The sequence below is a fragment of the Chaetodon trifascialis genome, chromosome 6, assembly GCF_039877785.1.
Source record: "Chaetodon trifascialis isolate fChaTrf1 chromosome 6, fChaTrf1.hap1, whole genome shotgun sequence".
Taxonomy (NCBI): Eukaryota; Metazoa; Chordata; class Actinopteri; order Chaetodontiformes; family Chaetodontidae; genus Chaetodon; species Chaetodon trifascialis.
In genome coordinates, this window is record NC_092061.1 from 18,857,099 (window position 1) to 18,875,040 (window position 17,942).

The 17,942-nt window shown below is 42.5% G+C and overlaps 1 protein-coding gene and 1 long non-coding RNA gene across 3 annotated transcripts in view; both read right to left on the reverse strand.

The window, feature by feature from the left end:
- The window catches only part of kremen1 (kringle containing transmembrane protein 1), a 56,122-nt gene extending 52,616 nt beyond the window's left edge, over window positions 1-3,506 (reverse strand). For both annotated transcript variants that reach the window (XM_070965280.1, XM_070965279.1), the window contains exon 1: window positions 3,269-3,506. In XM_070965280.1, the coding sequence (XP_070821381.1) occupies window positions 3,269-3,347 (79 nt within the window). In that variant the 5' untranslated portion in view covers window positions 3,348-3,506. The remainder of the gene's footprint in view (window positions 1-3,268) is intronic.
- Window positions 1-3,543, reverse strand: part of LOC139333040 (uncharacterized) — a 64,970-nt gene extending 61,427 nt beyond the window's left edge. The window contains exon 1 of the long non-coding RNA XR_011602308.1: window positions 3,514-3,543. This is a non-coding gene — a long non-coding RNA (uncharacterized lncRNA). The remainder of the gene's footprint in view (window positions 1-3,513) is intronic.
- Window positions 3,544-17,942: the final 14,399 nt, after the last annotated feature.

Sequence of the window (17,942 nt, forward strand, 5' to 3'; positions counted from 1 at the left end):
AAACAAAGCATTCAAATGATATGCAACAGTTCATCAAGGGTTATGTGTTGGACTGTTTCTCTGCCCCAAAACTGTCATTTTTATAGTCCAGTTTTTGTATACGTCATGTTAATTAGTGAGCTTTCGGGGCGTTGGTAGATGGATTTTGTTACCTGCTGACAGAATCAGGTAACAAAATCCACCAGGCTAGCCGTTTCACCCTGTTTCCAATCTTTGTGCTAAGCTAAGCTAACCAGCTGCTGGCTTTAGCTTCATATTTAACAGTCAGATATGAGAGTAGTATGAATCTGCTCACCTAACTCTCAGCAAGAAAGTAAACAAGTGCATTTCCCAATACATCAAACTATTTCTTCCCTCATCCCACGACCCCAGGTGGAGAGCCATTAAGACAGATTATAGGTTATCCCTGCATGTACTAACATGACAACAGCTTACTTTGCCCTGCCAGTAAATTTAAGAAGGATCACTTTGAAGGTGAGCCACTTTACTGTAACAGCAACTCTGGCAGCTTCATGAAAAAGCCGCCTCAACCTCAATTTCAATAAGACGATGCACCAGCTACATAAACAAAGACATATAAGTGGGTCTGACATGATGCACTGTTGCACTCTCAGCACCACGTTTACCACAGACCCTCATAGTCAACCTGCCGCTCACACTAGTCATGGGTACCAGGAACGTCAAGAACAAAATAATTCCCCACTGATTAACCAGCTCGAGCTTGTTCACCAGCACCATCAGCTGCATCATTACTGGCTTACAGACCAACTCAATTATGCCTCATCTTGACAGCGCTGACAGGATTCAGCTTCCACTTGTGTGTACAGTTGTGTGAAGGGCCTGAGTAGCTGCCAAGTGAGCAATGGCAGGCCACAGTCAGACAAAACAGCATGTGGGAGTCTGGATTAGTTTCTTTACAAAGCCTCGGAGTTCAGGTGGAAAGGAAATCATGCACATTGATGATAAGACTCTGTGGTGAACTAACACTCTATACTGGGAGAGTGAAGTGTGCTGGATGGACCCATTCTCATATTATAGGTTGCATAAAGCACTTAGCTGCTTCAGCTGCTGTAACCCTTAGCTACATTTTCACTCTTTTTTTCTCTGTATATGCATGCGTGTGTGTGTGTGTGTGTGTGTGTGTGTGTGTGTGTGTGTGTGTGTGTGTGTGTGTGTGTGTGTACACGTATCACTGAGCACACAATTATCCCTCAGTGCAAGACGAAAAATGCTTTTGCTGTTAATACACTTCTGCTTGATGCGTGATGCTGCAGCGTACCAGGACAGTGAAAGCACTCCAGTATAATTGTTTTAGACACTCTGTCACCAAAGCAACAGCAGTTGGCGTCCTGTAGAGCATTAATAAGCTGCTACATGACCTGGCTTTAGCAGTTTAAGGAAGAATTCTGCTGTTTTTAAGAAATCTTACAGACGTACCCAGGAATATTTAAGCAGCACACTCACAACATCCAATCGACAAGTTCAGTGCAGTCTCAAAGTTATTTTGCAGATCTGCTTGCTTCAGTGTGTCCACTTTCCCTCACACATTTCCCCTGAGGTTCCTACATGTTGCATCACCCATAAACTTAATCTCCTGTGATTGGATTCCTCCTATCAAACATGAGCACACAACTGTATGTATGTAAAGAAGCTTAGTCTTTAACTCTCAGGGCTTGACCAGGTTGCTGCTATTGAACTCTGTGGGACCTCAAGACATTTAGCAATAATATGTGCTGGTAAGAAAATACACCAATAAGCAAGACTATGCTTGAACTAACAGCTGCCTCTTTACTGTGAATGCTGAACGGTTTTAGGGTGGATTTTTCCTTGGTCGGTTTCACATTCAGTTTGACCTGCACAGTTCAAACATATTAACAGCAAACAGAGCATCAGACAATCATTCTATGCATTTACGTGGAGTGACTGACTTCTTGAACATGCGTGAAATTATTGTTTTACTGTACTGTAAATATGGCACAGCTGACTTAAACTAAACATAAACTTGGCCTTTCTTCCCCCCAGTGTTATGAGGGGGAATACCATTGCTTTAAATACTTTGTTAATACATAGGTACACATGGGAGTACTTACGCACTAGCCCAGATGGTGGACCCTCTAATTTGAAATCCAAGGGTATAATTAAGAGACAAAAAAATTAAAAAGGAAAGCATGAGGATTTGCTGCCTCGACATGAAACGCGGCACAAATTACAGCAAGCAGAAGCTTGGTTAGTGTGGTCATCATTATTAGATATTCACATTAGAACAAAATATTCCCCGGGAAGGCAGCTTTGACCGGGGACCCGGCTGCAACTTTGAAGTTCTGCAGATAGACTCAAGCGTATCCCTGCGTATTAGTCTGAACTTGATGGGAAATTAAATGGGTGATTGAGCGGAGGTTTTCGAGTTCATTTCGGGGGGACACTGATGTCTGAATGGTTCAATTAAAGACACAATAGCCGGTAATGCAGTGTAGCCAAAAGCAATATGACGGAGATTAAAAGCAGCACGAGTATAACTGCTGGGAATGTGACAAATCAAAAACACTGCAGTGTGATTGATCATCTGTACGCGCAGCCGACGCAGAACAGGTAAACACATCAGACCCAGAGGCGCAGGGTGTGCTGGAGAGTCGAGTGCGTAAAAGCTGCTGGTTTGGGTTGAACGTCGTCATTTCCATGATTAAATCAAAAGAAGCTTCCAGATCAACGTAACAGGGTGTCCCCGATTATTTATAAGTCTTTTCAGGACCTTTTCAGGGGACCCCCGTCTGAGAGGAGTTTGTCCCGTGGACTCCACAGATCAAGGGTCACCTTTGGATACGGTTTGGACCACAAGTGTTTATAGGTGTGGAGGTACTGAACCAATACTCTGATCAGATGAGGCAGTCCGCTCACACTATTTCACTCTCTTGTCTTCAGACAAATCAAACAACAAAAGCATTTGCCTTTTCGCTTTGGCCGCCGTCTGTAAACATCCCCGCTGAAGACACCGTGCAGTGTGGGAAAACAGCCCGGGAGTGTGGGACTGGAACCAAGGCGATGAATGAAGTTACCGCGATTACAATCTGTGACATGTTCGATACCAAATAGGCAAATAACACTCTAATATTCAAATGAACGTAGGCTCGGGTGTGTGCTGTACAGTTTCTGAACGGGTAACAGCTTGTCCGGTGCGCAGACGAGCAACTTTGGGGACGCTTCCGACAACGCAGACATTTCACGGGATACATCCTCCGCAGTAAAAGGCGAGCAGAAAAGTTTCACTTACCCGAGTCGAAATGACTAAAAGCCGCAGAAGAAATAACCCCAGCGAGAAGAAGCGCACAGGTGACTGTCCAGGAATCCATCGTGCGATTAAAGAGTGTGAAGTGGCTCTCAGGTGAAGCGCAGCCTGGCGGACAGATGCGCGGACCGGCTGGGCTGCTGGACTGGCTGACTGTCCGGGTGTGTGCAGCGCTCTGTCTTCGGCCGCCGTTAAAAGTCCCTGAACTTCAAGGCAGGTCTTACAGCTACTACTACACTGACACCACAGAGACGGGAACAGATAGTAGAAAGCAGGGATCCTATTTCCAACCCATGTGACAGGAAACAGGGGCAATAGATTCAACCTGCAGCGCTGGGGAAGCAGCAGAGAGAAAAGAGGAGGAGGAAGAGAGGGTGCTGGGGCTTGAGGGTGGTGCAATGAAGAGCAGGTTAGTGCTGATTTTCCCCCTTTAAAGACGGGATTTAAAGCATATTTCCACAGTAGAAACCCGATAACAAGTTTAATATTACAGCAAAATTTAAAAAAGAAAGAAAAAAACACACACAGGAGACTTACTCCAGAGAGTAAAAACTACCTTTAAGCACCAAAAGACCATTCTGCATTTACTATTTTGTCCTTACAGTAATGATATAGACATGGAAGTGAGATCAGAAGTACCATAAAGTATGATGTAAACATATGCAGTACAAGAGGCACACAAAAAGTCCCTTCTGGAATATTATGGGAGCATTGTCTTGGTTTTTATGTTGGGATCTAAATCTAATTGGGGGTCCATTACATTTGGAAACCTCCACTCAGTCCTAAACTGCACACAAAGGCAAGTCAAAGGATCTCAGTAATACATCATTTTTATAGCCACAGTAAAGAAAAGGGGGAGAGTGAGTGCGCATGATGATCCTGGTAGAGCAGTGGTTACAGTCCGTAGTCTAACACAAAGGAGATTAATTAAGATGTGGATGAGGCTGGGGAAATTACTTTCCTTGTTAAGTATTTGTTGGAAAAGACATTCCGGTTTTGTTCCCACTGCTGGAGTCATGATCAAAGAAACTTGTGATCACAAAATGTTTATATGTTCTGTTATTTGTCTGCCTTTTCGCTAATGTTGGAAGTAAAACTTTTGGTGGGAATAACTGGAGGACCCTGGGTACAATTTGGGGAATCAAAGACTTCTTTTCTGCTGGGACTTTGATTGTTTATGTTCACAGTTATCTTTTTTTTTTTTCTCCCTAATTTCTCTAATCCACAGAGATGGTGAAAAGTTGTTGTGTTCTAAACTGAGTGGCATAAACAAACAAGCAGATTATGTTTAAATCTCAGGCATTCATTTTAAAGCTGCTGATCTGATGTCGGCATACATGTTCTTCCTCAGGGAAACTCAACAGGTTACAATATAAAAAAAAAACAGAATGTGAAAAAAATATTCTCGCACTCCTTGAACAGCTTTCCCCTTCACTTGTCTCCGCTGAAGCTTTCCTTATCTCACTCAGTGCACAGAAACAGGTGCACTGTCACCACCAGTGCTTCTCGCCTCTTTGCCGTTTGCAGACTGACGGTGTCAGCCTCAGCTCAAGTGTGAAACAGCACCCTCGTGTGCTTCACCGCAAGCATCGTGCAGAGAGGAAGTGTCCACGCCAAAAGTCAGTCAGCCTAAAAATAGACAGTCCGGTATGATCTCACCACTCTTGGAGAAAAAAGCCCCAACATTTATTTTGCCAAAACCGACGGGGTTGAGATGGGGGAGCACAGGGAAAGCGATCTAGCATGACGTGTGCCCTTTTGAGAAGCATCGCTGTGCGGCCTTGAGATAAAAACTGCATTTACAGTATATTACAATGAAAGCCTGAGACTGTTTGAGAGAAAGAGCTTTATCATAATTCACAGCCATACTGACAGTTTACTGTGGCTGTGACTGAGATGCCTTTTCTGAACAAAGATACCTTTTCTGAAACGACATGGCAGCTGGTTTTCAGCCTAAAGTCTGACATACTGTATGCCGTAAATGTCCTAACAGTGGTGGAAAGTACATTAACTCAGAAACTGAACTTCAGTACAGTTTCGTGGTAATTTCCATTTTCTGCTGCTTTATACCTTTTGTTCACAACTTTCCAAGGGGAACTATTGTACTTTTTACTCCTTTACTTACTTTTTACTTAGTTTAAATAAGCAACTGCCCGATCATAGCTTAGTAACCACCGGCAGGCCTGTTGAGCTTTGCATTTCTCTACATGTTAATGTGGTGTGCATGAGTACTCCGTACCTCAAGAGCTCGGACGGTAGAGTCCTTTTTGTAGCCTTTCAAAAACCTAAAACACAAGAGAAAGCATGCGAGTAGTGGATTAAACTTTGTCTTTACCTGCTCTAATGAAAACTGCAAATGTTAGCATGTCTGGCTAACAAGCTTACCACCAACAGTAGTAAGCGAGCATTACGTCGAAAGGCAATGAGCATGTGTAGGAGCCGCATTTAAGTTTTTTATGTTGTACATTATTTACTTCATTTGTTGTATTTGTGTGAGTGTGTGAGTGTGCATCCTCCACAGGTGATGATGGTGCCACCCTTTAAATGGCTGCTGGTAGAGCATGACGGGGAGAAGGCGGGCCAGCAGATACCGTCATTGACCGCCTGGTCTGTGTATGGAGTGAACGTGCTGTGTGGCTCGGGCTGAAACCTGCTGCGGCCTGTTCTCTTTGTCTTGCCATAGAAACAATACACAATCTTTAAAACATTTGCATCTTTATGTTGTATTTTCTTTAATTTACAATAAATGACCGACAACAATCAACAGTCAAACTCTCACAGTGGATTCTTTTAGGACACAAGCTGCGAGTCTGACACTGCATCACCTGCTTTCTCCTTGAGGCACAAACTTTTAGGAAACAGGATTTAGAGGGTAAAGGAAAACCCAAAACGGTTTTGCCACTACAGCATGTTAACAGCTTTCAGGTTACATAAGAAAAATACTTGTTCAGGACCGAGACATTTCTCAATCTGTGAACCAGGATGCAACTATATCAGAATTTAACGATAGCAGCTCCGTCCTGCTCTTTGTTTGTTTTGGGGAGGTTCACACTCCAGCAACTCTAGCTGAACGTGGGTCAGATACCATCACTTTTGGCAAACTCATGGCTTATTCCTCATATCCTCAACTCCTTCTCTCGTGGACAATTGAAGCACACTGTTTGAAAATACAAATGACAAGGCAAAGCCTAAATCTAACCACTGAATTGCTTGTCCAAGTAAGTTTTTCTGCTTATAGGACAAATCAGTAATGTGAGAATGAACAACATTTTAATTAGTTTATTTTATTTTTAATACCATGCTATGAGGCCAACTAGCTGCACACTGAAATAAACAAACAAGCTGCTCTGCATACATTGTATTGATCAACAGCTGCTGAGGATGCTGATGTTGTGCCTGGTACATTTATCTTTAGCCGCAGTCTTTTAGCAGCCATCAAGGGCATATTTAAAACTTTTACATGGCTCTCATTTTAAAATGTCTCACATGGAAATGAATGAATGGTCAGATGGAGACGACTTCTCAGCTGACTCACGGACTTTAAGCATCAGCATTAGCTTACATCAGCTAGCCACACTTATAAAATCTGTAAGCGAGAGTCATCTTTTTAGATCCATGGTCGTCAGCTAGAAATGAGAAGCCTGCTTTTCTTTAGGAACTGAAGACCAAGTGTTTCAAAACTTACTGCAAATTTTGAACAGGCTCAAGTCAGATTCCGTTTACTATCATATACGACTAAGAACACCAGATAATATTCACATTTGAGAAGCTGGAACCGGTAAAGTTTTACTTAAAAACTGCTCAGACATCAAATATCAACATTTTTCCAATTAATTTTCCGTTGGTGGACTGATCAATGAATTGACTAATCGCTGTAGCTCCATAGATGTGTACTTTTACTCAAGACTTTGATCTACTGTTTCATCATTCATTTCAGTATGTGGCATGTTAAGAGTATGTGCTCATACAAAGCAGTCTCAGCGTCCTCAGACTGAATAAAAACTACTGTGTCTATATGAAAATTAACTTGAATTGGAGTCCTGTCATTACCTTCCCTGCTATCAGTCAGTGATGCTGTGCAGTTATGGTAGCAAGGCTTCCTTTGTCTTCTTTGTCTGTCTGTTGTGTGTGTGTGTGTGTGTGTGTGTGTGTGTGTGTGTGTGTGTGTGTGTGTGTGTGTGTGTGTGAGAGAGAGAGAGAGAGAGATCACATGTTGGGCTTGCCTGTACACGCTGCCTGGCCACATTCTTTGTGGTCTGCCGGAGTTACTGTAATTCTGTTCTCTGTCTTTTTGCTCTCTCCAGATAAAAGTTGGCACTTCCACTCATGTAATTCACACTTTATTCTTTTGGCATCTTCCTTTTGGACAGTGCAGCTGTTTTCATGGCATTGAAAACATCAGATAACAAGTATCCAGAGTTCCTCACAGTACCACGTATGTGCATTTTAACATGGGTGGCCGCAGTGAGAGCTAAGCCCTTCACCTTTAACCAGTGTGTCCTGCCTACTGAGTTATGCGAGACAGAGGCTGGAGGTCACAGCGAGAATAATCCACTGAGATGTATTAGAAAGTACTCTGGCATCCCTGACCTGCCTGCCAACGGGAAGTTATGCATAGTTGAATAAGAAGTTGGCCCAAATGTTCTGAATTCACAAATTCAGGAGCCAAGACCATGTCATGTCCTTGTTTCCTCTTGGGTAAACATGAGTGTCTGGCCCTGAATCTTAATGCCACATTTTTCTCCTTTGTGGTCAGAACTATTTCTCTTCTGCTCTTTTTTTTTTTTTTTTTGGGCATCCGGGAGAATCTGGCTGCATTGTACCTGAGGCTCTCAAGTCTTTTTCTTTTTAGCATGAGAAATGCTTTTTTGATATGTCATTTTATTTCATTTGAGAGACAGAGATAGGGAGAGAGAGAGAGAGAGAGAGAGAGAGAGAGAGAGAGAGAGAGAGAGAGAGAGAGAGAGAGAGCACAAATATAAAGGGTCACTCAAGAGTCCATAGAAAACATAACTCCCCAGTGTCAAAACATGCAGAGAGTTTTTGTGTTTATTTTTCCAGGTTTTGAGTATTTGACATTTCTGCCACCACTTCAATACAATAAACGCAAATGAAAATTCTTTTGTGGCACTCAGAACATTAAAAATGACATTTAAGAAAACAGCCAGAAGCAGCTTCCTGGTTGTTCGAGAGCATTCACAGACCTCGCTGTGAGCAGCGTTCTCGGGAAATTAATCTGCAGCTGTGTTGATAATAAATTCATCGCTCGTGTTACACACCAGAACACTCAAATGTGATAGTATACTGAATATGTTCGGACTGTTGGTTGGACAAAACAAATAATGTAAATAGCTCAATTTGGGCTCTAGCAAATTATGATAGTTCACTACTTTCTGCTATCTCAATTAATGAAGAAAATAATTAGCAGAATTATCAGTCATGACAATAATTACTTGCAGCATTTATGGGAAATGGTTCCAGTTAAAACGGATCGCAGTGGATTGTTCCGTGGATTTTCCGGAGCAAACAGGATACTGTTTCTGGGAAAACTTGTTGAAACGTGGCGCAATGTGAACAGCATTGCTGGGAAGGCAGCAGCAATATCAATATCAGATATCTTCAAAACGGAGCACAGAAAAGCAAAGCCAGATAAAGATAGTTGATAAAGGATGCTCTATGGTAAAACCAGTATGTTCCAGGGAGTAAACGCCTCGCTCCTGACGCTAAAATTAGGGGATTCTGGGAAATGTGTCTTGCACCCTGATGAATAGACTGTTGGTAGCAACGTGACAAGAAGAAGGATGACGATTTTGTCTCCCGCTTTGACATCACCACTGAGTCACTGTTTGCTGTCGGGATCATTCTCCTCAGTGCCAAAATAATCTCTGCCATCGCTTGGCTCATTACATTAATTAAAAACAAAACACTCCTGACGCACAACTTCTTGCGTCTGCTCCTATGGGGGACACAGTGAGTCAATGCGATTAGTCAACCAAAGCATCTGGTTGTTGTCTGAAGTCTGCGCGACCCGGCCAACAACCCCCACATGACCACATCAGTGTCTATATGATCCACATCATTAGTGGTTGCACACACAACACAACACACATTACGGTGTCACTCTCTGACCCCAGCAAAGCTCTGCTGAAGTGGGCTCCCCCTGACAAATGACTGCCTCTTGCCCCATCTGTCCTAGTAACGACGCCCCCAGCCACCATCTCTCAACTACTATCCCCGATACGCGCACACACCTGTGCAGGCCCCTGAGGTTACCCGTGTTCAAAGCCAAGATAAAAGCTAAAGTTTACATCCAGCCACCTGCACGTAACCAGCAGCCACTGGAGCACCACAGCCCCTCCTCCTCCACCTCTCTCCGCTGACACACACAGCCATCATCCATCTTGCTAGGCCTCCCGGGTCTCTAATTAGGCTCTGGGTGGGTGACACCCCCTGGAATGTTCATTGTAACATCAGTCAGCTTTATCTTCTTTACACAAAAAAACAGAAGAGGAGGAGAAATAATAGAAAACAGACAGAGAAGCGAAGAAATGATGAGAGGTGGATGGATGGAAGGTGTTTCGGTACACACCGAGGTATTTATCAGGACTAAATTACAGTAGATAGGTGCATTGCAGGTGATTACAACTTGGGCCTTACGGTTCGATTCTGTGCATTTTCTCCATCAGTTATAGTAACACTGTACTCACCAAGTAATTGCAGAGATCTGGGAATATGGTGACAACACTGCAACACAATCCAGCTTTATTTGGTGGTGAAACTCAAAGTGAGTACGCACACCTGTGTAAAGTACATTCACAGGTCAAAGCTGAACCCAGAAAGTCTGTCTGTAATCTGCAGCGGATGTTTAAAACGGATGGTTTGGTTAGTTTTCTCTTCTGGCTACCCTGACTGTCTGTGAGTCTTGTCCTGTCAAATTTATTTTGACAGTTAATTTGGTGCGTACAGTTCGAGCTCATGATTACAGAGTTGATAACATACAGTATAAAAATCACTTCAACTCAATTAAATAATCATTTAAGATGAGGGCCTGTGTGGGTTGATGTGATTACTTTACATTGGTTGTCCAGTTTGAACAACGGGGAAGAGGAGGAGTGAACTCTGAGCACAAGTAAGGCTGGTTGAGCATCAACCCAGTAGCCATGTTTTGACCACAGTGGACGCCAGACATTCGTGTTTCTTGCGCTCTCCATCAGCCTCAAAGGGCAAAAATACCGAGGGCCTCAAACTCTCAAAACCAAACCAAAAACCCAACCTAAAGCATCCCGGTCCTTGTAAACCAAAGCCCCGTTCCTGCGTAAGTGATCATTCCATTTTTGGGAAATCCTATAAAAGTGAATGATTTATTGGGTGACACAGTAAAATTTATTTGAAATAGGGTGGCAGCAGTAGCAGCAGTGCTGAGAAAACGTTGAAAAAGAATGACAAAAAGAAATGCTAAAGATGACTAAACCTTTAAAGCACAATCTGTTAGATTTCCCTGAATACCATTAAGCTGCAGTGGATACACATTCAAATGTATAGAGTTGTTGAAGCCAAAGTGTTAGCAAACACAAATCATGTGGGGTCATGTTTCTGGCCTCCTGATGAATCTAAGTCCAATATCTGGCTTTTTAGCGGCTAAACGCTCCACTATGTTCACCGGCTAGTTGCTAACTCTGCCTCTGCTGTTTGGTGCTGGGTAGGCAGTGTACTTTTTCAGTGGAAACAGCTGCCTGCTCCGGCTCAAAGAGGGTTCATGAAAGGGGTGAGAGTGAATGAAAACAGAAAAGCTGCAAGATGCTAAAATCCGTACAGAGCTGAGGGGAACTGCAAAATGACTCTGTGGGTTTGTCACCACAAGTGACCCCGTTTGAATTACATGTCGACATTTTGCTCTAACAATAATAGTGATTAGTGTAGCTTTAAACTAGCCTTAGATGTTCTACTCACTGTTTAAGGTAATGCATTTTTAAGTCTCCCACTTAATATGTGGCCTCTTAAAGGTAGTCCACAGTGCTCTTACTGAATATCCATTCTTCACTGACTAGAATATGTGACTGATACAGTATAATAGAAGAAAACAAGTCATTTTTCTGATTTACCCTTTGCTACCAACAAAGCTAAGGACATCATGGCTAACACCATCACAACCATCATTCTTCCAAGTCAGAAATATCTTCACATTAATTCATCACAGACCAGGACGGGAGCCAGACAGATGTTGGCCAGCGATGTCGCACTTCCCGCCATGACAAAATTACCAGTGTGCCGGTTTGTGGAAATCATCCTGAGATAGATCTCTGTTGTGGGCTGACAATGACAGCACATCAGGCTCTCACTCTGAAAGAGCTGCTAATGGTTAAAATGCATCAGCACTATTTCATATGTAGTTTGAGGCCTGTCAGCAACAACAATACAGGTTTTCTCTATTGGGCTGGAATGGCACTTGATGTAGATCCTATATATCTACTTCAGTTATATTTGTCTCTGGGAAATTCTAGGAAACCTTGTTTTGCTGAAACAGAACAAATAAAATGATCTGAATGTTTTCTTTACATTTGGAAGTGGTGCGTTTTCTTTTGAGAGCTGTCTGGGCCTGGTCTTCAAAGGACTGTAGAAAGTGGTCACCACATTAAATCAACTTCAATCCAAATGCTCTCTCTGAGCACAAACAACTCCAGGGGGTTTTAGCTTTGTGGGGTATATTGAGGCCAGACTTGTTTTTACACTGCACCTCTCTATTTTCCACGTCAAACTTGACTACATTGTAAACATCCTGTGATGGGTGCCTTTTTCATTTCATCCGTTCAGGGAGTGCTGTGCGAGAACCACAATCTGCCATATGCAAAGTGTAAACTGCTCATGAGAAACACACTCTGAGGATGCAAACTTTGGTATGGCTACATGGTTTACAACAGCTGAACAAAAATAAGATGAAAAGCATCTTGGCGTCATATTTCATTTCAGCAGGTAAACATTTGGTGGCCAAGTGAAAACAGAAACACAGTCTATAGTGTCTGATATCCCCGAAACAAGCCATGAACCAAGTTTCAGGCCACAGAACAGGAACAAATGTATATTGGCAAGTTTATGGTTTCAAGTTACAAACAAGGCCATCCCCTGCACAGTCACTGCTAATACACCATGTTATGCTGATGTTTGGCAGGTCTCCCACTATATCTCAGTCCCAATTATGAAATGAAACTAGTCGGGGGAAACTGTGTCCTCCATGCAATCTTCGAACACTAAGATCAGAAAGCATGACAAATTCTTGCCTACAAATCATACTGAAGCCGATGGGAAAAAAAAGTTGGAAGATTTCAGTCAGCATCCAGAGAATTACATAGAGCTGCACAATAAGACACTACACAACAATTGCTGCAAGAGATTACTGTCTTACTTGAATTGCATTAATTTCAATTTGTTACATTCAGTGGGGGATGCACTGATGCTGAGGGGCACCAGCTGTATGAGGTGGAACACCAGCGCGCAGAATGCAATTCCAAACCCTGGTTGAGAATAAATTAGTTTTATTTTGTGACTCAGACTGAGAAGTCTAACTACTCCTACTACTACCATTTAAAGGCCAATAAAGTTTCTAGCATGTTCTCACATTTTCTTCACTGGAAGAGCACCCTGGGTGACACTTAATCACGTTTTCTTGTCCGTTGGGCCACTGTAGAACACACTTTATCACGTTTTATCTACCATAGAGGCATCCAAGAGGGCACATTTGCAGTGTTTTGGGAGTTTTGTTGTGCAGTAGCATCAGTTTTACAAAAGAAGATAAACAACATACTCTCATTATGGTTGAGTACATGCAGAGTATAACCACTGCTCCACTGTAATAAAAACACAGATAACTATTTACCATTTAACCATTTAGAGGCATGTAGACGCCTTTTCTAGCATGTCGGTCAGCCAAGTGGGAGGAAAATCCTAGAGGGCATTTCATGACCTTTTCTCCATTTTAAGGGCATCCTAGTGGCACTTCATCATGTTTTCTCCACTGGGAGGGCACCCTACAGGGCCTTGTTCATGGTTTTTGGCACACTGGGCCACTGTCCAGTGCACTTTATCACATTTTATCTACCATAGGGCACTTTTGTGGCTTAAAATCCTCATAAAATCCTCACATTTGAGAGACTGGTGTGAAAAGAGACTGAAATGATTAACTATCAGATAAGTTCCTCATTAATTTTCTGGCAAATGACGATTAGACTAATTGTCTGAGCTCTATAATTTCCAGTTTTTAATTAATGTGCTGAAAAAAAAGGAACTCTGGCAAACTTAAAGGTTGAATGTGAGCAAAATTACAAATCATTTGTAAATGCCAGCGACTGTTTTCACTGTACCCTACAGTGATGTATGTATAGCCGGTGACGTGTGTTGTGCATAAGCACCATCAAAACCATCAAAACCACTAACCAGAGACATTACAACAGTTCAGAAGGCAGTCTGAATGGCAGGGCTGAAACTCCTCTTTCCTTAAATGAATATGAATAACAAGGAATTAACCTGATGGCGCTGTGGCTGCTGTGTCTTCTCAATTAGCGCAGGGCTGAGTGGGGATGGGGATATGAATACTTATGAGCTCTTTGACCTTGTCGGTTCAGGAAGAGACAACAAATGATGAAACACAGCACTGAAAATTCATAAGAAGACTGAGAGAGAAAGATTAAGGGCCTTCAATGCCCCTGTGATATGAATCACGCACTCACAAGAAGATATATGCACAGACACACACAGAGAAGAACACTCAGAGATACCACAAGCAAGTGTGTCTAGACAGTAAACAATACCTGCCTCTAGGGCCTAAGAATGTGGGCTAACCAGATACAAAACTGACTGCAGAAGGCTTGAAAGTGAGCAAACGTCTACATAAACAATTGTGAGTTTGTCATCTCATGCACTACTATTAAAATCCATAGGACATAAACTGAGCAGACAAACACCCTAACTGCACCGGATTAGATGATGGTGAATAAGCACTGCATGCTGCAACCACTGAATATGAGGATGCTTCTTAATTAAGGCTCTAATGTCACTAAATGAGAAAGATGAGACAGAGGCAAGTCTGGGCTGGTTGCAGCTTTCATTTGAAAGATATGTACACTGTATGTGTGTGGTGTACTGCAACTGATGGGACTTCAAACTGTGTGCACACCCACACACAGCCTCACACAAACAAATCCTTAGATGAAACTCCACGTACACAGTGCAGGGATTTAATTCCTTCTGTATCATATCTGTGCATCGGACAAGTTCCACAGTGCATGATAAGGAGGAAAAAAGGGGGGAAAACACAAACCAAGCATGGAGGAATATGTGCCTTTTGAAGTTGTCCTTTTTCTTGGAACTCGCTTTGGTGTAACGCGGCTAGTAAAGCAGATCATTAAGCGTAATGGTTGGGGAGGATTGCAAAGCTTTATCTCTGATGGCAAGAACAAAGTTCTTGATGATCTGGGGGATTCTGGAGCTGGATTTGTTGGGAATTCCCATGCCTGCTGGAACAGTTTACTTGCATTAACAGACAGGTGCTATCATAAATCTCGAGTCAAGGAATTACTCACTCTGCTTTACATACTGAGACTTAAGGTATATGTACACATTTTGACAGATAATATCTACAGACTGAAGAATCTCCTTCAGATAGAAGCCATTACTGTCGATGTCTGGCATCGACATGTGACAATAAATGGATGACATGGGGAAATACATGTCAAAGTTTGGAAAAGAATCCTATTTTTGGAAAACATGTTGCTGAAAATGCCAAGAGATGCCAAACCCCAAAAGATCTATTGCCTTTGCAAGCTCAGTGTTGAGTAAATAAAAGACCACACAACAATAAAACCTGTGGCTGTGAATGGGATCAGATTGAGAAAGAGTAGATGAAAGCCAGGCACATGGGCTACAGGTTGAGGTCAACTTTGGCTTAAAAAAAAAAAGAGATATGGAATGCAGTGAAGCAGGGTCACAGGAGTTTGCGTCTGTAAGGAATGAATTTCTTCAAAGGGAAACAAACAACCAGGACAGAGCACAACTTTATCTTTGCTTGCTGCAAAGAAGTGCCACGATGCACATCTTTATTCATGAGTACGGTTGATCCGTGCATAAAAGATTTTGAAAATGGTTTGTATTCCTTTCAGTGGAGAAATCAGAGGGGAATGTTGTTTGAGGATTATCGCCACTAAAATGATTTCTCAGGATGAGAATGAGCTTTGAAAATATTTCCCCTCCAGGCAAATAAAAGGCGAACACTAGCAATTCTTTATTTATTTTCTCCTCTCACTTCTATTTTGTCAGTGCCCTCCACTGCTTTGCATTTGAATCACTCCAAATCGGGAAATCGCTTCCACCCAGTTCTCGTGTTTATGAAAACACAAGTTTCCAAGAGCCTGCAATGAATTTATATTTGGTACAAGCTGTGTAGTGCATCTCACTCCCCTGGCAACGTGCCCCTCCACAAGCTTTCCATGGAGGTTTGTCCCCCAGGTTTCCACATGCCGACTGATTGATTTGCTCTTTAATGGCTTCCTGTGTTGGGCATGGTCTCGGATGAACATCTGTAAGGGTGGATTGGGCATGCTGGGTCTGTTTTGCTCTGCTACGCTCATCTGTGGTGTAGTAAAGTGAGGTATCTGCCTTTTCTGTGGCCTTGGAGAATGACGTGCTCCATTATAAAAAGAACTGCCTCCCATGAAAAATGAGCCTTGGGTCCTAACGGCCGCTGGTCGCTGAGTGGATTACACTGCCTCAGGGGATGAAGTTCAGCTTCTGATGTTGATGACTGAGAAGGTGGAACACTAGTAGCTGGCCCGTGAGTTATAAAGTTATACAGAGTGTTAATGTCAAGAGCAGTTTGTATTTGAAGGGCCACTTCTACGAGTCCTGACAGGAGCTGAGGTTCAGCTTTGGGTCACACAGTGGACTGCAGTGTGAGTTCTGCATGCTTGACGTGCCCACGGTCACAGCTCTGAAAAGACTGGTAGCACTGCTTAAGATCTGAGTAAATTAAACTTGTGAATATTTATTCAGAATCTTTAGAATCACTGAAGCAAAACACAGGAAACTAGAAAAGGACAATGTGGCAAGACTAAATTAGTTTAAAAATACAATTCTGGGAGTTCAATAATGGAGATATTAACTCATAAAATGCAAAGCATTGAGGGGCTATTAGAATAAAGGTGATGTGAAATTATAACATCTTATACAGAAAGGTTTCAAATTAGTTTCTTTTACATTTAAAATGCATTAAAAATACCTGCTTACTTTTCATGTCTGTGTTTCATTGTACTGGCGCAATGTTTGCATATAAATGAATGCATTTATGTGGACATTTATGCACTACATTGAAATGTGATCAGATCTTTGATCAGATTTTGACTTTGATGTCACAAGCTAATGGCTGCAAGTGAAAGATGATTTCTGTTTTTAATTGGTTATTTATTTGACGGCTGTTCTATGTTTGGGGGGAAAAAAAAAGAAATTAAAAATAAAGTATAAGACAATTAGGACCAGAAAAACAATCTTGTTTTATCTACCTTAGGATTAGCTGAGTTTGCTAAAATCTTTTCTCCAACTTTAAGTGTTCAGGTTGCCAGTGACAAACTCAAACACAAAACTCTGTGTTTGGGCAAACACCTTAATCCTGAAATCCATCTTTATTTCAACCTACGCCTTAAAATTAGGAGTTAACATCAGAAGGCGCTGCTCAACCGTGAGGTATTAGGAGGTAAGGGACAAAGCACACCTGCAAAGCTGGAGTTGACATGAAACAAAGAAACGCCCCCAAAACAAAAGCCTCATCCAAAAGCCACTTCAGAAGCCTTTCTTCATAATCCAGGGATGTAGAGTAGATCTGAGAAATGGGAAAAGTCCCACGTGAAAGCAACAAGCTTCCACAGAGCACATTAGCATTTACTTGTGTTTGAATTTGATTGAACTAATTACGCCGGGTTGTTGGGATGATAAGCGAGCGTAAACATTCGGGGTTGGAACAGGCCCCCACTGAGATGAAAACCCTCTACTTTCATCCATACGCAATTAATCAGCATCTGACTCTGCAAACAGACGCAGCAGCTTGCTCCATTGCCTCTCTTGTAAGCACTGACTGACACATGAAAGCAGGGAAATTTGCACCCAGTTAGGAGATTATAGAGTGAGTGAGTCAAATCCGAGCTGATACTGTGGAAAGACCTCAGACAGCGTCACACAGTGAAGCTCATTTCAACTTATCAGAACAGTTTCATTACCAGGTAACACCACACGTCATGGTGCATGTGTGCTTATTTATGGTTGTAAAAGGACATGAATGTGTTTTTATGTGCGAAACAATAGTGTCCCTGAGCGGCAGCAGCAGTCAGTCTCTGCAGGAGTTTTTAATGGTAGAGCACTGCACAACTACTAGTTAGGACACAGTGTTCACATGCAGCAAAAAACTTCAAAGCCTTCCATATACAGCAGACCAGGTTATTTCAATTAGTCTCCAACGAGAGCCCTTCTTCTTCCACAGCTGGACCCCCACCTATCACTCCCAGGGATCAGGCACACGGGACCCTGTCACTCTGTTTCCTCCCCCCTCCCCCCAAGGGCTTTGTTTTGGAAAAGGAGAAGTGAGTCAGGTTCAAAGTAGAGAAGACTGCGAGGTAACCTGAGA